The 23,591-nt window shown below is 42.0% G+C and overlaps 1 protein-coding gene across 1 annotated transcript in view; it reads right to left on the reverse strand.

Moving 5' to 3' along the window:
• The window catches only part of CFTR (CF transmembrane conductance regulator), a 411,238-nt gene that overhangs the window by 211,717 nt on the left and 175,930 nt on the right, over positions 1 to 23,591 (reverse strand). Inside the window, exon 11 of the mRNA XM_033959147.1 lies at positions 15,233 to 15,424. Coding sequence (XP_033815038.1) covers positions 15,233 to 15,424 — 192 coding nt within the window. The remainder of the gene's footprint in view (positions 1 to 15,232; positions 15,425 to 23,591) is intronic.

Consider the following 23,591-nt stretch of genomic DNA (forward strand, 5'->3'; position numbering starts at 1 on the left):
TACAAACAACTGATAAAAGAAAAAAGAAAAACATTCTACTCATCCAAAATACATACATCCAACACGAGTTCTAAAGGAATCAACACTCATGAATTGTTCAACCTGGACAAAAATTTATTCGACACCACACGTCACAGTCAATCCATACACGAAATAAAACTTCCATCAGCAGACGATCTAGCACAACACTTCGACTCAAAAATTGTGAACCTAAGGAACAACTGCCCAACAAACAATACAGATGAACATCAAACAGCCAAAATACATGAAAATGAAATATCAGTGGACATGTTTTGGAACTCCTTTCAGGATCTAGAATGGAATAACTTCATAAAACTTTACAACAAATATACCAAATCAAACTGCATTCTAGATCCCTGTCCCCCCAACATTATGAAAGCAGCCCCATTAGACTTTAAACTAACACTGTGGAGTCATATGTCCAATAATCTCAAAAACGGAAGATTCTTAACGAAAAACGGTCACATTATAATCACCCCAATTCCAAAAAATCGTAAACAACACCTAACATCAGCAGCCAACTATAGACCGGTAGCATCCATTCCATTTTTCGTAAAAATAATGGAAGGCTTAGTACACACCCAACTGATGGACTACCTTGATCAATTCTCACTACTACATGAAACCCAGTCTGGCTTCAGACCTCTATTTAGTACTGAAACGGTGATTGCAGCGACCCTAGAATACTTACGCAACTTATTCAGCAAAGGCCATAACGCCTTAATCATGCAATTCGACATGAGCTCGGCCTTTGACTTGGTGGATCACGAAAAATTACTACAATGTCTAGACGCAATCGGCATCGGAGGTGAGGTACTTGACTGGTTCCGAGGATTCCTTACGACCCGCACCTATCAAGTACGCTTCAACTGCAACCTCTCTAAAATATGGAGAAACCCATCAGGCATTCCACAGGGGTCCCCACTATCCCCACTACTTTTCAACGTCTATATATCTTCACTAGGCATGCAGCTGGCCCAGCGAGGTATAAAAGTATTCAGTTATGCAGATGACTTCACAATCATTATCCCGTTTAATGCGTCTCCCTCCGAAATCACCCCCATAACAACAGAAGCGCTAAACCTGATGGAACAATGGACCACAGAATTCAAACTGAAGCTCAATTCAGACAAAACTAAATTCTTTATAGCCTCGCCACACGCACATAATACGACAAAATCATTACGCATTAACAATCTTAACTACCCCATTCAACCAACGATGAAGGTTCTGGGGGTAATACTAGACCAAGGTCTAACAATGAAAGACCATGTGGACTCCCTAATCAAAAAAGGGTTTTTCACTCTCTGGAAACTTAGGTCCATTAGAGCATACTTCAACGCTTCAGCTTTCAGAATTCTAGTACAATCCCTAATACTAAACCACCTTGATTATTGCAACATTACCCATCTGGCAATCTCCCAGAAGCAAATGCAGAGACTACAACTAATACAAAACACAGCAGTCAGGCTGATTTTTGGGCTGAAGAAGTCTGATCACATAACCCCTTCCTACCGACTCCTGCACTGGCTGCCAATGGAGGCACGAACGAAGTTCAAGCTGGGATGTCTCTGCTTCAAGGTATTACACGGTCTAGCCCCTAAATACATAACAGACCTCTTCTCATTCCCAACCAACAGACATGAGAGAAGAACACACCTGAAATTCGTCTCCCCACCGGCTAGAGGATGCAAATATAAGAGATACCATCAACAACTTCTATCGTATCAAGCAGCCTTATGGGGCAAAGACCTAGAAAAATTAATTACACACACAAACAAATATGGAGAATTTAGGAAACACCTAAAAACTTACCTGTTCTCGAAATACCTAGGGAACGAACCAGGACAATAGCCCCCCTTCGTAATACCATCCCAAAACCGAACTTGTAAACTGTTAACCCCTAATCACTAACTATGAATACTCCATTCAATTTATGGAATTTTTCTAATTCTTTGTAAGCCGCATGGCCCTGCAGCATACGAACTGTTGTTATCACGATTAATGTTGTTATAATCAGATGTACACTGCTATACTCTGTAATTCGCTGTCTGTACAGTTTCTCTTTATTGTAAACCGCCTAGAAGTCGCAAGATTGTTGGCGGTATATAAGAATAAAGTTATTATTATTATTATTATTACTCTTGGTCTGAATGTGAAGTACTGTATTGTTAATACTGAATAGAAGAGAATCATAAGTCAAGTACTATGGCTCAAATGCAAGTAAATCAAGGAGGTCTGATGGGGCAGCTCCCGAAACAGCAATGGAGCCAGCATAACTCCTTCCCTAGCGGTCGCCTGCCGGAGGTTTGTTTGGGGCAGCTCCCGAAAAAGCACTGGAGCTGCCCTGAAGAGAAGGAGCTTTAAGTTTTAAGTTTGTGCCGCTAGGACTGTTGGGAGGCGGAGCTCGTCTCCCACACCAGCGCAACTCCTTCCCTAGCGGTCGCCTGCCGAAGGTTTGTTTGGGGCAACTCCCGAAACAGCACTAGAGCTGCCCTGAAGAGAAGGAGCTTTAAGTTTGCGCCGCTAGGGCTGTTGGGAGGTGGAGCTCATCTCCCACGCCAGCCAGAAATCTGTTGGGGCAGCTCCCAAAACAGCAATAAAGCTACCCTGAAGAGAAGGAGCTCTAAGTTTGCACCCCCCAACAGGAGTGGATTACTTCTGTAGACTGAACATCCTCATTCAGCAATCTGCTATTTTATCCTCTCCCAAAAAAACAAGACAAAAAACAGCCATTCATAGTAACCAATGAGAACTACCCAACTTCCTCCCCTACTTTACGTTCGACTAGTCTATCTGACTAGTGATTTATTTAATTTTGATTTCAATCAAATCCACCCTGAAACAGTCCCTTGGTATGATATTGAAAGGAGGGCCCCCTCCCCTATTTCATTACTACACCAGCCCTACATTTGAACAACATATTAGACTCCGCTCTAGTCATTGACAGACTACAATGACTCCAACTAAAACCTAGTATTTATAGAGACCCTCAATCTTATCCCATTAAACCATTCTGTGACATTTGGGGTTTACTTTTTCCTATGGGCTATAAATGCTGCCTCTACTGCTCCTAAAGTTTATTGGCATGAGAAGCACAGCCAGGTCCAGGAAATTTTTGCCAGCATAACTGCAAAATTTCAGTTTCGTAATAATGTGTAATCTTCTATATAGATGCTATAAAACAATTTTCAGGGATAGGACAATCAGTTTCTGATAAAATATAGTCAATACCTGGCTGCAACACAGAATAATCTGGCAATAGCATATCTTGAGATAGAACGATTGCTGGAAATCTCGTAAGAAAATTACAAATCAAAGAAAATTGCATTCCCTTACTAGTTGTACACAAAAAATTGTAGGTAATGCCATTTTATGGGGATAACAATTTGCAATTGGCTTTCAAAAGTTACGCACTGGATCACTGGAACAAACTACCGGTGCAGGTGATCAAGGCCACTAGCGTGCTCGACTTTAAGAATAAATGGGACATCCACGTGGGATCTCTATGTGGGTCGAGCAGCACTCTGACCTAATGGGGTGGGACAGTAGAGTGGGCAGACTTGATGGGCTATAGCCCTTTTCTGCCGTCATCTTTCTATGTTTCTATGGTTTTTAATGGTGCGGTCAATTACCGCACTGATTAAAGCCAATTAAAATGATTAAGTTAGGTGGCGATAGGGCACCTACTGCTGCCTAATTTACAGCGCTGTTTACAGAATCAGGCCCTAGGTGGCTTACCCACATGAAATGAGTTGATGATCTAAGTTCAATTCCAGGTCTACGTCAAAAGTGTTTATATTGCAGGCCGTTGTGAGATTCCTAAAAATCTGTGAATTCTGCTGCTAAGCTTGTCATAAGGACACAAAGAGGCTCAGTACAAAATTAGTTTTCATATTTTCAAACCAACTGCAAATTATATTGCAGTGGTGATTTTGTCTTCTAAAGTTGAGGGTGGGGTGTAGAAGCAATTAGCAGGATTTTGGCCACATTGTTGCATTATTAAAATTCTGTATCAATGCTGTGCATTTCTGACTGCTCGTATAAGAGAAGGCAACTGCAGAAAGCGTACAGGCAATCCATGGATTACAAATGTCTGACTCACATCGGACTCATAGTTATGAACGGGGATCGTGCTTATCCCTTTCATGTCCCAATATGCCCCTCTTCCTCCCTTCTGTGTCCCAATGCACCCCTCTCACACCCTCCCGCCCTCCATTCTGTGTCCCAAGTCCGTGCCTCCCTCCCTCCCAAGGGTATTTACCTGTTGTGGCTGGCTCCCTCCTCCTGCTGCCTTCCAGCCTTCTCGTTTCTCTTCGCAAAGCCATGGGCAGCAGCTCCTATAAGTGGCCCGCAGCTGACCCAGAAGCCTTCCCTTTGACATCGGAAAGAGGCTCCCTCTGATGTCAGAATGAAGTCCTCTGGGTCAGCTGTGGGCCGCGTATGGGGGTCGCTGTCCGCGGCTTTGCAAAAAGAAATGAGTATGGCTGGAAGGCAGCGAAACACATGGTGGTGGGAGAGGAGTGAGGTAGAGATGCATGGGGAAGAGAGATGAGAGGGAGAAATGTTGGATGTGGTGGTAGAGGGAACAGTGGATGGATAGAAAGGGATGCAAGAGGGGCCTCAAGGAGGTAGAGAAGGTGGGAAAAATACTAGGACCAGACTTTGGGAGGGAAAAAGAAAGTTTTCCAATACTCTATGCTCAGAGGTAAGGCTTCTGGGTCAGCCGTGGGCAGTGTGTAGGAAACGCTGTCTGTGTTTTTGTGAAAAGAAACAAGTGCATAAGTGTAAACCACCTATTTTTTTCTAATTAAACTATTGTACTTTATTTTGAGGGCTGTTTCTTAAATGTTTAATGTTTTTATAGACTGTATACTGTACAGGAGAACATAAATACATACAGATTCTCACATGATCCGAGTACATACAAATTCAACTTAAGAACGATTTTAAAAACAAAACTCGTTCTTAACCCGGGGACTGCCTGTACAGTATACTGCATTACTCTGTATGTATGTATGTATATATATTTATATATATACATACATACATATACTGTATATATATTTATATACATACATATATATATGTATATACATACATACATACATATATATATATATATAAATATATACATACATACATACATACATATATATATATATATATATTTAAATATATATATATTTAAAAACCTTATAGCCCGCCTATTAATAAAAGTCCAGTTGGAGAGTGGGTTATTTTGAGGGCATATGTGTCATTCCATCATACAAACTATTTTTCAAGTCAGATGTATGTTAGTTATAACATATATGATAAACTATTATCAATGTAACATTAAATAATTTTACATTTGCAGCTCTTGAGATAAATTTTAAAATCAGATTTTAAATACTACATATCATATAATATTTCAGTTTCAAAGGATCTGGTTAAAATTCATAAGAACATAAGAATAACTTTACTGGGTCAGAACAATGGTCCATCAAGCCCAGTAGCCCATTCTCACGGTGGCCAATCCATGTCATTAGTACCTGGCCAAAACCCAAGATGTAGCAATATTCCATGCTACCAATACAGGGTAAGCAGTGGCTTCCCCCATGTTTTTCTCAATAACAGACTGGAGTTTTCCTCCAGGAACTTGTCCAAACCTTTCTTAAAACCAGCTACGCTATCCGCTCTTACCACATCCTCTGGCAACGCGTTCCAGAGCTTAACTATTCTCTGAGTGAAAAAAAATTTCCTCCTATTGGTTTTAAATGTATTTCCCTGTAACTTAGAGTGTCTCCTAGTCTTTGTAATTTTTGACGGAGCGAAAATCGATCCACTTGTACCCGTTCTACTTCACTAAGGATTTTGTAGACTTCAATCATATCTCCCCTCAGCCGTCTCTTTTCCAAGCTGAAGAGCCCTAACTGTTTTAGTCTTTCCTCATACGAGAAGAGTTCCATCCCCATTACCATCTTGGTCACTCTTCTTTGAACCTTTTCTAGTGCCACTATATCTTTCTTGAGATAAGGAGACCAGAATTTAACGCAATACTCCAAATGATGTCGTACCATGGAGTGATACAGAGGCATTATGCCATCTTAGTCTTGTTAACCATCCCTTTTTTAATAATTCCCAGCATCATGTTCACTTTTTTGGCCACCGCCGCACATTGGGCGGAAGATTTCATCATATTGTCTACATTGATACCCAGATCGTTTCTTAAGTGGTAACCCCCAAGGTGGACCCTAGCATCCGGTAACTATGATTCAGGTTATTCTTCCCAATGTGCATCATTTTGCATTTGTCCACATTAAATTTCATCTGCCACTTGGACGCCCAGTCTTCCAATTCCCTAAGGTCTGCCTGGAATTTTTTTCAATCCACATGTGTTTTAACTACTTTGAACAGTTTAGTGTCATCTGCAAATTTAACCACCTCACTCGTTCTAATTTCCAGATCATTTATAAATAAGTTAAATAGCACCGGTCCCAGTACAGACTTCTGCAGCACTCCACTGTTTACTCTCCTCCATTGAAAAAATAATGACCATTTAACCCTACCCTCTGTTTTCTGTCCAATAACCAATTCTTTATCCACAACTGAACTTTGCCACCTATCCCATGACTCTTTAATTTTCTCAGGAGCCTCTCATGAGGAACTTTATTAAAAGCTTTCTGAAAATCTAGATACACTATATTAACTGGCTCACCTTTAACCACATGTTTATTCACACCTTCAAAGAAGTCAAGCAAATTTGTGAGGCAAGATCTCTCTTGGCTGAACCCATGCTGACTCCGTCTCATTAAATCATGTTTGTCTACGTGTTCCACAATTTTATTTTTTATAATCATTTCTACCATTTTTCCTGGCACCGAAGTGAGACTTACCAGTCTGTAATTTTCCAGATCTCCCCTGGAGTGTTTTAAAAAATCAGCGTAACATTGGCCATCCTCCAATCTTCAGGTACTACAGATGATTTTAGCGACAGGTTACAGATCACTAACAGCAGATCAGCAATTTCATGCTTGAGTTCTTATAGTACCCTGGGATGTATGCCATCCGGTCCTGGGGATTTACCACCTTTTAACTTGTCGATTTGGCTCAGTACATCTTCCAGATTCACAGAGATTTCTTTCAGTTCTTCTGCATCATCACCCTTGAAAACCATTTCTGGTTCAGGTAGATCTCTTACATCTTCTTCTGTAAAGACTGACGCAAAGAATTCATTCAGTCTTTCCGATATAGCCTTATCCTCCCTGAGCAACCCTTTTGCTCCTTGGTCATCCAATGGTCCCACAGATTCCCTCACAGGTTTTCTGCTTCTGATGTACCTTAAAAAAATTGCTATGAGTTTTTGCCTCTTTTGCAAGTTTCTCTTCATATTCTTTCTTAGCTGTCTTTATCAATTCTTTGCATCTGTCTTGCCAGTGCTTGTGTTTCTTCTTATTTTCTTCATTCGGATCCTTTTTCCATTCTTTAAAGAAAGTTTTTTTTGGCTCTAATAGCCTCTTTCACTTCACCTTTTAACCATGCCAGCTCTCGTTTCTACTTTCCACTTTTACTGATATGTAGAATACATCATCTGTTTCAACTGTTAATCAATATTTATATTGAGGAACTAATTATATTTGATTATAAAACTTTTTTTGTTGGGTGATAGAATTTATTTTTCTGGCCAGATTCCTCCTAGAAGACCTTTTTACTTTAAAAAATAAACCAACTAGTGTTTAAATGAGCAAGTAAAATGGAGCAGGTTCTGAACCATAATAAGGCAGAACTGATGTGAACCTTTTGCACTATATCACAAAACTGTCATTTTCTTCACTGGTTACATCAGTTTGCTACTGTAACTAACCTCATAGGAAATTCTGAAGGCAGTGGGAATTTAACAGGGCCAGCTTAACCATTAGTCAAGTCTAGGCAGTAAAGAATATAAGAACATAAGAAATGCCTTCACCGAATCAGACCCTTGGTCCATCCAGTCCGGTGATCCGCACACGCGGAGGCCCAACTAGGTGCTTCATAATGAGAAGGGCAGCAGCAAAACAATAAAACAATAGCTGACAGTAAAACAGATCATACAAGCCACACACATAATAAAGATCTTAGGCCCACACACACAATGAGAATCTTAGGCCCAATTCACAGTGCATTCTGGGATACACTGGGAATGGCCTAAGATTCCAATTTGCCCGATCCATTAGGCCACCCCACATGGGAGTGGCCTAAGGGATCTGGCCAATCGGAATAGTAGGCCACTCCCAGTGCATCACAGAATGCACTTCAAATTGGGCCTAAGATTTGGGTTGGCCCAGGTGCTTAAGGCTCCTCCTACAGGGTTCCAGCAGGAGGGACTGGGCATCCCTCCTGCCAGCGATGTTTGGTAGGGGTGGGAGGGTTCCAGCAGGAGGGATTGGGCATCCATCCTGCCAGCGAAGTTCGGAGAAGGATGTGGATGGGTTCTAGCAAGAGGGATTGGGCATCTCTCCTGCCATTAGTCTTTGGGGGGGGAAGGGGTTGGGTTGCCGCTAAACTTATCATGGCAGGGAGATCCCTTGCCACAATAACCTCAGTGGCAACCTGATTCTCTAACTGGTGCCTGTGACATGGATGTCGGTTAGAGAATTGGGTTATTAGGTGGGCTTAGGCACGATTCTCTATAGGCTGCCTGTGTTAAATTTTCAAAAGCCGCTTAGGTGGCTTCTGAGACTGGGCGTCCTATACAGAATCTGGGCCTTTGAGCAGATGCTGTCTCTTCTATGTTTTGATGTACAGTGCTGCATACTAGTAATGCTATAGAAATGATTAGTATTAGTAGTACAAATATATCTACAGAATGCTTACAGTGCAAAATGTATTCATATATTGCTATTTAAATGGCAAAATATTGTACAAGGAAGAAAAATGTTTCTTTATCTAATGTTTACTGAAAGCACATTCTTACAGCTTCTTGACTTTTGAGGTCATTTCAGAAGCATCTAGACATGTAAATAGAGGTATTTTAGAAAGTTGATACTTGACATATGTATATATTCCCTAGTACACAGAGATTTAAAGGGGCGTGTTAGGGCATGTTTGAGCATGCCCCAAATAAATGATATATGTAGTTCTCATTTAACAAGAAGAATATGCTTAGATTTTTTAAAATCCATGCCAGCTTTGTATTTGCCCAAAGACACAAGCATACATAAGTGCAAATTCTCAGTTAAGACGTGGAATCTCAAACAAGAGTCAAGTGCACAAGCTGATACCACCCAACTGACATCCATGACAATAATATAGTAGAAGAAGACAGATAAAAACTTAGCTCAACTAATTTGTACTGCTAAAGATATATTTAATTTCACAACTGTAACACAATAATTCTGAGAGATAAGAGTTGCTAACAAACATTTTAGTTGCCTGTGTCTATAATGTTAAAATATAACAAAGGTTTAAACAGGCAAAAATATGTGGAAAAGCTACAAGAAGCTGGAAAAGCTGCCAGAAAAGCAAAGATGTAAATGGAAGAAAAGATAGCTAATATGGTAAATTTGGGGAATAAAACTTTTTTTTTAGATATGCAAGTGATAGGAAAAAGTGTCAGAATGGCCTCAAGGGTTAAGTGGAAAAATGTGCAGAATTGATAAGGATAAGGCTAAACTGCTTAACAATTATTTCTGTTCTGTGTTCATGGATGAAAAACTGGGGGTAGACCAACAGAAAACAAACGCAAATGGGAATGGATGTGTGGTAGACCAGGAGAGATTCTCAGAAGACTGTGAGAAGCTAGCTAAATAAAAAAATAGGCAAAGCAATGAGGCCTGATGGGGAACATCCAAGAGTACTCAAGGAACTCAGAGAGATTCTGGAAACTCCGCTGCCTCACCTTCTCAATGCTTCTCAAAGGGAATGGAAAATCTCCCATATACCGACAGATTAAAGCAGCTAGGACTTTTCTCCCTGGAAAAGCGGAGACTTAGAGGAGACATGATAGAAACCTTCAAGATCCTGAAAGGCATAGAAAAAGTAGACAGGGACAGATTTTTCAAATTAAGGGGCACCACAAGTACAAGGGGGCACTCGGAGAAACTGAAAGGGGACAGGTTTAGAACAAACGCTAGGAAGTTCTTCTTCACTCAGAGGGTGGTGGATACATGGAACGCGCTTCCAGAGGCTGTGGTAGACAGGAACACATTAAATGGTTTCAAAGAAGGTTTGGATAGATTCCTAGAAGAAAAAGGGATTGAAGGGTATAGATCAGGGGTGTCCAATGTCGGTCCTCGAGGGCCGCAATCCAGTCGGGTTTTCAGGATTTCCTCAATGAATATGCATGAGATCTATGTGCATGCACTGCTTTCAATGCATATTCATTGGGGAAATCCTGAAAACCCGACTGGATTGCGGCCCTCGAGGACCGACATTGGACACCCCTGGTATAGATAGATATAGACCACTGCTCAGGCAATGGGCTTGATGGGCCACCGCGGGAGCGGACCGCTGAGCAGGATGGACCTCTGGTCTGCCTCAGCGGAGGCAACTTCTTATGTTCTTATGTTCTTCTTTAGAGTCTGCAGTGATCCCGGAGGACTGAGAGTGGTTCCTCTGCACAAGAGCATAAGTATGGAGGGAATTACAGGCCAGTTAGTCTGACCTCAATAGAGAGTAAACTAATGGAAACGCTTCTTAAGCGGAGGATAGTGAGATTTCTAGAATTGAACAGACTGCAGAATTTGAGGCAGCATGGTTTTACGAGAGGTAGATCTGTCAGACAAATCTGATTGATTTCTTTGACTGGATGACCAAACAGTTGGATATGGGAGATGTGCTATATATGGTGTACTTGCACTTTAGCAAAGCCTTTGACACAGTACTGTATAGGCGGTTGATAAATAAACTGAGTGCCTCGGTATGTGCCCTAAAGTGATCAGCTGGATTAAAAGCTGAAAAATTTGGAAATATTATCGAATGTGATATGATGTAATAGGGTGGTCTGGTGTTTTGTTTTGTTTTTCTAGTATTAGGATAACCACATTCAGTACCACAGGGGTGAATCCTATTCAAAATGTGGGATCTCCAATACTGAGTTCATTCCTTAACCATACTCATTATTTTTCATTATTCTTGTTTTTTTATTTCATTTTTGTGATTAGGGTGTTTATATGGTTTTTACACATTGGAAACTGTGTACTGCTTCCTTATCTTTATAGTGAGAATTTTTAGTCTTTAACTTTATTTCCTCCCTTTAAAATTTTCTTTGCGGGTTTTTTGTTTCATAAGATTATAAATAGGTGGAACATTATATACATATGAGCTTCTGATATAATTTGGAGATTGTGACAGTTCAGACCTTACAGTCAGCCCTGACACACAAGAGAGGAGAGAAACAGTGTTTCCATGCCATAAGAAGAAGCAATCTTATAGTAGAAAGCAGTTTAAGTCATCCAAAGCTGCCTATCCACAATTTGAGCCTAGGCAGAGCCCTGTTAGGAGAGGGGGGGAAAAATCTAATGAGTGACCACAGGGGGAGCCAGAGGGAGCTGAAGCCTGCTTCCCCCTCAGCTAGGTTTGGGTGTGATCCTAATAAACTTAAGCCTAGCTTGCAGAAGCTAACCAGAGCAGTTCTGTTGGAAGGACTAGTGCTGCTTGCAGTGTTTCATCTTGCTGTTAGCAATTAACTGTTTCTTTTGAGGGGTTTTTTTGAGTTATCAAAAGCCTTGCAGTATTTTTTGGTAATGCTGGGGATTGTATAAAGTTGGGGGGGTGTATGCTGTGTCATCTGGGTGGGATATTTCTTTTGAGGGATTTTTTTCTTGTATGTTATCTGAAGAAAAAGTTATTGAAAGCTACACAGCAACTTTAGGCCACACAATTAGCTCTGAGGAGCACACACCTGCCAATGCTGGTGAGAGGCAGGCATAGAGACTATTATAACTGACTTATCTTGTTGAAAGTTTGCTTGTTTGATAGTGTATGCAAGGGCCTGGTGAAGAGGACTTGGTTTATACCACTGAAGTCCAGGCACCTTGCTGGGCTGTGGCCTTTTTGCCAGCCCTAAACATAGTTCTAGTGTTTGGACTTTTCTTTTGTGAATTATTTTTGTTTTACTGATAATTTGTTCCTGGGCCTGATTAGACTGTGAAACCAGCCCAGAAAAGAACTGAACTCTGTGGGACTTGCAAAGCCTTGGCTGAATAGAGATTCTGAAGGTACACAGTCCTAAATTCCTTAGAAATGAAAGCCCAAATAGGAACTAAATTAGTCTCACAAATAAATGGACTCATGATTTGGGACTGGAGGTGACTACAGCACAAGTTAGCTGAATATAAAACTCTTCCTAGACTTGTAATTAATGTACATATGGAAGATCAACAGCATTATTTTTTACTGTGACTATATACATATAGACCAGGGGTCTCAAACTCACAGCCCGGGGGCCACATGTGGCCCGCCAGGTACTATTTTGAGGCCCTCGGTATGTTTATCATAATCACAAAAGCAAAATAAAACAGTTTCTTGATTATATGTTTCTTTAGTTATAAATTACAATATCATTATTAAGACTTAGCCAAAAGGAAAGATTTATAAACTATAAAGAGTTTTACCTCATGCAAAATTGTCATTTCTTTAATAAGACATTAACTATTTTTTTTTAGGCCCTCTAAGTACCTACAAATCCAAAATGTGGCCCTGCAAAAGGTTTGAGTTTGAGACCACTGATAGAGACCTAAGGACAGCTGTATTAACAAAGGTGGGGAAGAAGGGAAATATTTGTAATGTATTGAAGAGAATGCAACACTTATTTAAATTGGAATTGTGTAAACATTCAATTATTTTGGGAACAAATAGCACAATATATAGAATGCCTTTTTGATACACAGTTGCCAAGCATACCATTACTATTTCTATTTGATGTGGAACCACTTCTAGACACTATGTGGCAGTGGAAAGTTTGTATGGTCTTTTTATCAGTTCAACTAGTCAATGGGCTAAAAGCTTTGCAATAGTGTTGAGGAAAAAAGTTTGACCATACTACTCCCTGTTTGGTTAGGCCACATTGGTTGCTCATGAATGCTCCTATTTCTATTAAGAGGGGTGTGTTGAGTTTATAAGATGTTCAAAGGTGTGTGTCCAGAATAATTATTACTGTGTTGTCTTTGAGGATTTCTCAACTGCACAGAGGTTTACCCAGGATCATTTTTATACCTTGATCCATGGGTTTTCGTATCAGGACCTTCAGGGACCCCTGAGGAAGATAGTTTTGTTGAAACGCGGACTGTGTTAGGTTCATAGTCCCCAGTGCTTTGGGTTCTAGGTATTTCTTCATGTGGATTATTGGACTGTACTTTTAATAAAGCCTGCATCTTGAACATCATCTCCGGTGTTTTTGTTCTTGTCAGACTCCCGGGTCTGTGGAGTATCAAGGGTTAACCTTTTGTTTGTGCGGCTGGAAAGATTTCCCCATTTGTGACTTCAGTAGTTAATAAATCTAAGGCTGAGGGGTCTTTCCCAGAGATTTGTAAGCAATCTACTGTTACCCCAATTTTGAAAAAAAGTAGATTAGATATAGAGCAGATGTCTAGCTATCGGCCAGTTTCTGCCATTCCTTTTTTGGTAAAGTGATAGAAAAATTGGTGCTACAACAAATGGAAGAATATGTCCAGAGTATTGAATGCTTGGACCCTTTCCAGTTCGGCTTTCAAAGGGCACATAGGGCCGGATTCTGGTCTCAGAAGCCGCCTAAGCAGTTCTTGAGAATCGCACACGGGCTTCCTATATAGAATCGAATCTGTCCTCATGGACAAACGCCTAAGCCCGCTTAACACCATGATTCTCTAACCGGTGTCCATGTCACAGGCACTGATTAGAGAATCAGGTTGCCGCTGAGCTGATCACAGCAAGGGAATCTCCCTGCTGTGATCAGTTTAGTGGCCGCAGCAAGGAACCCATCCGTCCGTCCCCTGCGAAGACTACTGGCAGGAGGGATGCCCAATCCCTCTTGCTAGAACCCCCAAAGCTGCCCCCCACTCCCAACTGTCCACGACAGGAGGAATGTCCAATTCCTCCTGCCACTACCCTGCCAAGACATTGCGGAAGTGACAGATTGATATTAACATATAAGGGATCATTTTAACAAGTATCATTCACCATACAACACAATATATCAACAGTGTGACTCCTGAGGAAGGCACTTTGGTGCCAAAACACTGGCCGTGTTGAGTAAGTTGTGTATTCTGTGCAATAAAGTCCTAGTATCTCTACTCTTGTTGATTTTGTTCAATATCTCATACAGTTGATCTTTCCATTTTTTGCTTTTCCAATCTTGAAATGGCTGTTGTGAACTTCCGTTGCAATCTTGCAAGGCTGTCATTTTGACTGCACAGACAGCATGGACAAGAGTGAGTGAGGATCTCTTCCTGCCCCAGTGAGGCCTCTAGACCAATTTTTCTCAACTCGGCACTGGAGTACCCCCTTGCCATTCAGGTTTTCAGAATATCCACAATGAATATGCATAAACTTGATTTGCAAATGCTACCTCCATTACATGCAAATTTCTTTCATGAATAATAATTGTGGATATCCTGAAAACCTGATTGGCCAGGACTGAGTTGATAAACACTGCTCTAGACCACCAAGGCTTCAAAGGTAGGCCCAGGAAGATGATATGTATCATCAGGGAAGAAGGGGTAGGGCTTTTGGCTGAAAATGCTTCAAGCTGGTTTCACATCCAAAACCAAAATTAATGAAATTGCAGGGCCAGAGGAGCAAAAGAAAAAATTTCAATCAAAAAAATGACATCAGCATTCCAGCATACTAAGATCATCATGCATTTTATATCACATCATTATAATAATAATAATAACAGTTTATATACTGCAGGAACATGAAGTTCTATGTGGTTTACAATGATTAAAATATGTTACAGATTGAGTGGAATAAACAAAGTTCAGAGTTAGTGATTAACAGTTCTAAAGATCATTTGATGAGGACTAAGATTGTATTGGGCAGTTACCTAAGTACTTCAGGAACAGATGTGTTTTAGGCGTTTCCTGAATTCCCTATAAGTAGTAGGCACGAGCAGTTGTTCCAGATCTTTACCTCATAATGCTGCTTGATGTGAGAAAAGATGCTCAACAACCAATATCATTTATATACAATAGGGTTTATAAATATGCAATATAATTACATTATTACATGATTAAATTAAAATGAATGGGAGTTGGACAGAATAATCACTGACCTCTTCTAGTTGGCAGGCCTTCATGACACTCATGTATCTGTACTCATCATAAGAAACACCAAAGATGATGTTCTCTTTGATAGATCCAGGCATGATCCAGGCAACTTGAGGACAATATGAGATTCTGCCACTATGTCTGATTTTACCCACAGATGGCTCTAGTTCCCCCATTATCATCATCAGAAGAGAGGACTGAAAATTAGAGATTAACAGTTAGTGATTATGCATCTGATATGTTGGTGTAATAAATATCCAAGTTTATTAAAATTTGATATACCGCTTATAATAGCTGTCTAAGTGGTGAATAGGATTACAATATATAAATTTTAAAAATAAAATTTTGGGGAGTAAAATGAAGATATATGACATAGCACGATGTACATGAACAAATGGTAGGGAGGGCTGACCTACAATTGAGAATAGGATATAAGAATAGCAATGGATAGAACATTAAGGAGGAGTAGTTATGCTCTTTCTTTGTTGGTTTGGATGGAAATAAGGATGTCAGAGGTAGTAAGCATCCTTAAATAGGAAGGTTCTTAAGATTCCCTTAAATTTTTCAAGATTAGTCTCATTGCTTACAGAAAAAATACCCAAAGAGCATTAATACCATGGAGAATGATAAATGGGTATAGTATTAGAATGGGCATTTGAAATCTTTTTTTTTTTTTTAAAGTGTACAAAATTCATATTAACAATATTAAATAGACCACTTGAACATCTTATCAGTATACTTTATAAACATAAAAGCAACCCTCCCCTCACCCTCCCTCTAAGCCCATTATTAATAGTAAGATCATAAACCCTCCAATAGAAACCCTCCCCCCTCCCAACACTAAATGGTGTATAATTAATAGAAAAATGGCATTTAATCATGACAAAAAGATGTTAATGGCTCCCATATTTTTATAAAATTTTTATAATTTCTTGAATTATAGACTCAAGCCTTGAAAGTCCTGCAGCATGTGTACAGCTTAGAAAAAACACTTGCATTTAGCTGATTTAGTTAAATATATTCATATATAACATAATTATATTCAAAGAATACATGTTTCTGCAATGAAAGATTAGGTTCTTAACAGATACTCTTCTTTCTGTTAATACGTTACGTTAGGTGATGAATCCATGCACGCGAACTGCTTGCAAAAGGATGTCAATTAGAGAATGACACAGTTACTGTTACCTGCGGCTAGCCATGGGTAAACCGCCAGAATGGGGAGTAAAAAAAAACTGGTTGCTGCTGGTATGGGGACAAGGCCATTTACTGCCCCATGGAGCGGTGAATGGCCTTGTCCCCACAGTAAAGTATCTGCTGCATTGCTTCCCTTCCCACCCTACAACCCTACAGCCCTCCTTATGATCGCAACATTCACTTCCTTCCTGCCGCCGGCAAAAATACCCATCTGTTCATCTCTTCCTTTCGTCTAGCTATCTCCCTCCATTCCCTCACCTCTTCAAGGTGCTCTTCAAGAGTTTTCTCTTTTGGAGGTGTTGGGACATGGTCACCATTCTCACAAGTCCCACATGACTGCCCCAAAGCCTCTCCTCTGACGCAAACTGCCCAGGCAGACACAGGATTTGCATCAGAGAAGAGGCTTTGTGGCTGTCACACGGGACTTGTGAGAATGGTGACCATATCATGATGCCTCCAAAAGAAGAAAACTTGAAGAGCCTGTGAAGGTGAGGGGAAGGGAGAGAGATGGCTAGATGAAGGGATGAGATAAATGGATAGTTTTGGGGAGTTTTTTGCCGGTGGCGGGAAGGGAGCGAGTGTTGCAAGCACAAGGAGGGCTGCAGACTGGGAGGGATGGGAAGGAAAGCCCGAGGGGATGAGGTTGAGTGGCGCTGAAGGGGAGAGAGAGGGGGAGGAGAAGATGCTGCATGGAAGTGGGGATGGGAGGGAGAGGGGAACAGATGCTGAAGGGAAGTGAGGAGGAGAGAGGGAAGCAGACGCTGGATGGAAGTGGGGAGGAGAGAGGGGAGCAGATGCAGAACGGAAGTGGAGAGAGAGGTAGGAGCAGATGCTGGATGGAAGTGGGGAAGGGAGAGAGGGAGCAGATGCTATAAGGAAGTGGGGGACGAGAGGAAGGGGAGCAGACTCTGGAAGGAAGTAGAGAGCACATGCTGGAATGGGGGAAGAGGATAGAGTTAGTGAGATACTAGGAGCAATGAGGGGAAAAGGTGGAAAGCTGTAGGTAGACACAATAAAAGGGAAATTGAGGACTGGAAAGTAATTAGATAAGAGGTAGAAAACAAATTGAGAAAGAAGAAAAGAAAAGGAAGGGAGAGGAGATGAGATGAGATGAGAAAGATACCAGAGCACTGGAGGAAGGAGAGGAGACAGATACCAGATCTGAAATGAGGAAAGAGATGCTAAAAACCACTTGGGGGAGGGAATGAGAGATGGAAGGGAAGAAGACACAGATGCCAGACTATGGGGGAAGTAGAGGGAAGAAAATGGGTGCCAGACCAATTGGTGGGGAGGGAGTGATGGAAGGAAGAGGCAGACAGTTTCTGGTAGAGGCATAGAAATAGAGCAGATGCCATATGGAAGAGACAGAGAGAAGGCAGACAGTGGATGGAAGGAAGAGAATGATGAGAAGAAAACATGACCACATCACTGAGGCATATCTCGACTCACATTGGCTCCCAATTCAAGCAAGAATACTATTTAAATTCTACTGTCTATTTAAATCCATAAATGGTGATAGCCCAGCCTACTTGAACAATCGCCTAATCCAAACTACCACAACCAGACACAGGAGAACCCAGATACCATTCACATACCCTCCAATCAGAGACATCAAACAGAAAAAACTGTACGATGGCCTTCTAGCCACACAGGCAGCAAAACTAGACCACCAATTCTCCAATCTACTAATCTTGGCCCAAGACTACAAAACTTTTAGAAAAGAAATAAAAACCCTGATATTCAAGAAATCCATGAAGACTAACACCGTATGAAACATTTCAGTCCTCTGAAGCAACCCACTCTACTCTGTAACACCTCTGAACATGTCCAGAAAACCTCTTCTGTAATCCGCCTTCAACCGCAAGCTAATGGCAGAATAAAAATCACTAATGTAATGTAAGATGAGGAAAGCAGAAACCAGTCAACAAAGGTAGAAAAGAATTCTATTTCTTTTTTTTTTTTTTTGGGGGGGGGGTGTTGTTTTTACTCTAGGATAACTTAGTATTGTAGCTGTATTCATAAATGTTTATAAACAAAGCCCTGCAAGTTGAAGATCTCTTCCTCTAGTTCAGCAGCCAGAACTCTGATTTATAAAATGACAATTGTACAGAATGTTGTTTCTTTTTATACTTTATTAAAATTAATTCAGTATAAAACTCTTCGAGGCTTGTGCAAAGATGGGATCAGAGGGTTTGTGGGGAAGGGGTGGGGATGGGTCCGAGCTCACGGGGACGGGGATAAATTTTTTTCCCTGTATCATTCTCTAATGTCAATCACATCTTTCAGCTCCTTCTCTTTCACTAGAGTTGGCTTGTGTGTGAGCGAGGTTCACCATTTTGGCTTGTGCACGGTTTATGTGTTGCATTGTGATGCTGGGGGGGGGGGTGAGGAGTCAAGGATAGGTGCAAGTTGGGAGGCCAAAAAGATGACCTGGGAGCAAACCTTGATTTGGAGGGCAGTTGGGTGCTGAGGCTGGGAGGTAAGACTCTGATTGTTGTATGTTCACATGTCTGTGCAGGTCTCATGGTAGCATTATAGTAGTGTGGGTGGTTCCACTTGAAGGCTTGAGTGTTTGAGAGGGGGGCAAGTAGGAAGCCACATTTAGACATAGGTGGGGATTCCCACAGTTGGGAGGGTACCATGGAGGGAAAGTAGTGTGTGTGTGTTTTGGAAGAGTATGTGCTATGGGCATTGAATGGGATTCAGGTATGTGGCTGGTAGGCATGTTTCCCAGAGCTGCAGCCTGGTGGGTGAGGCAGCCAGCAGTGTATGGTATGAGTATGAGTTGGGGTGTGTGTAAGAATATATTTTAGGGGGGGCCTGGCATGCTGTGAGGGCCCCTGTGGTCAGTATCTCTAAGACACAAATATTAGGAGAATGAGGTCAGGTGATGTGGCTTCTGTGCTTCACATACATGCTTGTTTTCAGGGCATGTGTGCCTCACAGGACCTGTGGCAGCTGGCAAGGGGCTGTTTGCAGGGAGGAGGGAGTAGACTGGCCAACACATCCCTGGTGGATTGTGAGGCGGTGTAACCCTTAGGCTTAGGAGAAATGTGTCCTCATTGAGATATGTGTGTTAGAGGTTCAGTGTGGTCAGCCTGGGGCCAAAGGGTGGTCAGATGGTCATTAGCACTGTTGGGTTTAGGTATGGCTGATCACTGCAGATAGGCAGGTGGCTGAATGTAGTGTAGTGAGCTACCACGAAGATTGCTCAGACTCCTTAGGTATGAAACAGACTGGCTGCAAGATCTTCCCCATACATACTCACCCTCGCTGATGTCACTTCTTCTGGAGCAGAGCCTGTAGCTGAAGATATGTATGGGAAGGTCCCACAACCAGTTTGTTTCAGTTTGCCTCTGCTGCTGCTGCTTCGGGTAAGCAGTAGCAGCAATGGAGATGCTAGGGGGCAGACACTAGTGGAAAAGGGGAGGGGGAGAGAAGAGTTAGACACTGGTGGATGTGGGGTGGGAGGAGAGAGAGGGGGTAGACACTAATGGAAGTGGAGTGGGAAAAGAGATGGAACAAACGGTAAATGTGGGGTGGAGGAGAGAGGGGGCAGATGCTGGTTGATGCGGGATTGGTGAGAGAAAGGGGAAGACACGCCAGGTGCCTCTCACCCTAACTACACCTTAGGAGGGGCCTTAAGCAACCTGGGCCAATCAGAGCATTAAGCCCCTTCCCGATGCATCCCAGGATGCACCAAGGAGGGGAAGGCCCACCATTTTGAAGAGCGGGCCTGCTGGCCAGAGGTAGGAGGCATCTCTCCAGCCGGCCTTCGTAAACAAGGTAAGGGGGCAGGGGGTCATCGGGGGTAAAACAGCAATGGTGGGAGTGGGCATCCCTCCTACTGCCAGGGGGTGTTGGTGGGTTGCTTGGCAGGAGAGGAGGCATTCCTCCCATAGCCGGGGGGTGTGGGAGGGTTGTTTGGTGGTGGGATGGAGCTGGGCATCTCTCCTACTGCCCAGGAGAGTGTTGGGATGGGGGCTGCTTAATGGCATCGGTGGGAGTGGGCATCCCTCCTATTGCTGAGGGGTATTGGGGGGGTTGCTTAACTATAGTGGCGGGAGGAAGTGGGCATACATCCTGTTGCCAGGAAAGGGGTTTCTTAAGCGGTGGGAGGGGCATTCCTCCCGCTGTGGGGGGAGGGTTGCTTGGCGGCAAAATTTTCTGTTAGGTCTGAGCTGTCAAACCTTATTTTCCTGTCTATACCTGAGCCAATCCGCGCTCACGCACTGACCAGAAAGTAAGGCTAGGACAGCTCAGACGTCAGAAAATTTTGCTCACAAATGTAGGACAGTGAGGTTAGGGAATCACTTAGTGATAATAAAAAAGCTCGCAAAAGACCACAGCAAGCCATTTTGATAATTTGCAGCTAAAATACATGAATGCTAAACCGGCTGGAACCAGTTTAACGATCACATTAAAGTTTTGAAAATCTTCCCCTCAGTCTATTGGGGGTCAAAGGAAACAAACAGTTGAGCTGTAATACTATCTGGTTTGGTGCAATCTAGAATGTAGGGTCCAGGGTGTGACGAGTCTCCAGGACGTGCATGTGGTTTAGGAAAGAAAGCAGGCAAAACAATGGACTCTAGCAGTAGAGGATGATTAGTAAGAGTTTGTATTATCCTAGATTCACCCGATGAATTAAACTTGTGGAACATGCCACTTTGGGCTAGATTCATGAACCTGCCCTATCAGATCTGTTCCGGGTAGGTCCGATTAATTCTCAAAGCCCCAATATACAGATCGGATCGATCTCTGGGCCTGGCATAGATTTTTGTTTTTTTTAATAGGCGATCGTGAGGAAAATTTGTGTGATTTCGAAAAGCGGGATATGTTTAAGTTTGGAAAAGATGAAAATAACATGTGCACCATTTCCCAGTGAATGGGAGACTTTTTGCCAATTATTCCCCCCCCCCCATTTATTTTTTGGGAACAGCTACGTGTTAACATTTCCCAGCCTAATAATAACGGGGGCTGTGCGCCGAAACCATGATTTCCTGGCTTGATTTTGGAGCAACACGTCTCCAAAACCCACACAGGCTGATCTGCCTCTGCCAAAAGCCAGGTCCGAGATTCAAGATCCAGACTGTGTTTCTCCTCTTTGCAGACAGCTAGGTTCACACGGAACTGAGGAACGGGGCTGTGCAGTATGCGGGAGAGGCAATTCATTAAAGAAAGTAATAGCTGAAATGCGTTCTGAGCACTTAAAAAAAAATTTTTTTTTTAACTTTTTAGCCCAGCGAGCCCGTGGTTTTAACCCACTTAAACCCGTGGGTTAAAACCACAGGCTCAGTGTGGGCAAGTGCAGGAGAAATTTGGGTAAGGGCAGGAGAAACCCGGGGACAAGCAGGGTGGTGATTCGGGGCGAGCAGGCAGGAGAGATTGGGCAGATCAGGGTAGCAGAGAGTAGGACTTATGGAGCTGGAGAGTCGGAAAGACATTTTCAACTGGTTCCCAGCTTCTTGGGCTGATCGGCCAGCCCAGTCAGTTTTACATTTTTGGTTGTCCACTTTGCATGTGTTTCTCATTTGCATGCAAGGATTCGAAGCGGATCACAGGAGAGGTTGGTAAATAGTCAGGAGTGAAATCTGGTCGGTACACGATCGGTTTGCTTTGTAAATCTAGCCCTTTGTAGGTACTCTTTTTGATGCCTGGCACCTTTCTCCTTATTCATCCAATTAGCAGTTTTACACAGCTGACTCATCTGATGTTTGAACCATGTGGTCCTATACCTACAGAAAGCTGCCTGGCTCCAGCATCTAATTACACAGGCCAATAACAACAAAAAATGTCTTGGAGCCTGGGGTTTTTTTTTTACCTGTTCCTGGGGTTATTTTGGGTGCTGTTCAGAAAATTGCATTGGATAGACCACATTAGCTCTAGTTTCTTAGATATGGTAGCTACACAAAGTATCCTTGCTTTTTATGCCTGCAAGCAGAGTGAAAAGTGGTATGTGGCTGATAGGAGAAAACTGGTGCCATTTTTGAAGTCAGCAGATCAAATATACCCAGAAACAGGTCTAATATTTGAGGCACCAAAATGAGTGTTGGCCAGTGTTATCAGTGAACCATATGACAGCACTAGTAGAACATAGACTGTAGGAGACTGCCTATTTTGAGCAGGATGTCTGGCCATTACCGACCACAGGCCCGGTTCTGCTGCCCGTAGCTCAGTCCAGCACAGACTGTACTGTTATAACTTTGCTAGTACAGTAATTGCACATTTTTTAGAATACGCTGTCATCACATAACTTAGAAATTACTGCTCAACCATGGTTTCTATTTTTAAATAGGACATAATGTATTTCGCTTCTCTTTTCAACATAGATCTGGATAATGATACTACCTTTCAGTACAAAAAATCAAAGTGGTTTACAAATCACAGTAAAAATAGAAAAGCCTTATAATTCTTAATTCAAAAGAAGCAAAATACATTATTTTAAATCATAAAAGGGACTGGGACTTGTATACCGCCTTTTTGTAGTTATAGTCACACTCAAAGCAGTTTACATATAGGTACTTTAAGCATTTTCTCTATCTGTCCCGGTGAACTCACAATCTATCTAATATACCTGGGGCAGTGGAGTGCCCAGGATCGCAAGGAGCAGTGCAGGGTTTGAACCCACAACCTGATGTTGCTGAGGCTGAGGCTGTAGCTCTAACCCTTATACCATAATCTCCTCTTAAGGTGGATGCATGTGTTGAAAAAGACAAGTCTGAAAACTGTCTTACAATCAGATAATAAGTTGTTTCTCAAAGTTATTACAAGGATTTCAGCATGTGGAGAGGCACATCTGAGTTTGGACATTTTGGGAAAGATGATTGTTTTTTTTCAAAAATGATCTATCTAACCCCCCACCCTTTTACAAAAGCATTACGCAGTGTTTAGCGCCAGCCATGGGGGTAACAGCTCTGATGCTCAGAGAATTCCTAGGAGCGTAGAATCTGTTAATACGACTGGCGCTAAAAACTGCGTAACGCATTTATAAAAGGGGGATTAAATGTTTGTTTATTGGAAAGCTTCTATAACACTACTAATGACTGGGGATCATTTCAGAGCAGTTTATATATTTATTCAATTTTCTATACTGTTCTCCCAGGGAAGCTCAGAACGGCTTACATTAATTTATTCAGGTACTCAAGCATTTTTCTCTGTCTGTCCCGG

Source organism: Geotrypetes seraphini, chromosome 9 (genome assembly GCF_902459505.1).
Source record: "Geotrypetes seraphini chromosome 9, aGeoSer1.1, whole genome shotgun sequence".
In the NCBI taxonomy this organism is placed as follows: domain Eukaryota; kingdom Metazoa; phylum Chordata; class Amphibia; order Gymnophiona; family Dermophiidae; genus Geotrypetes; species Geotrypetes seraphini.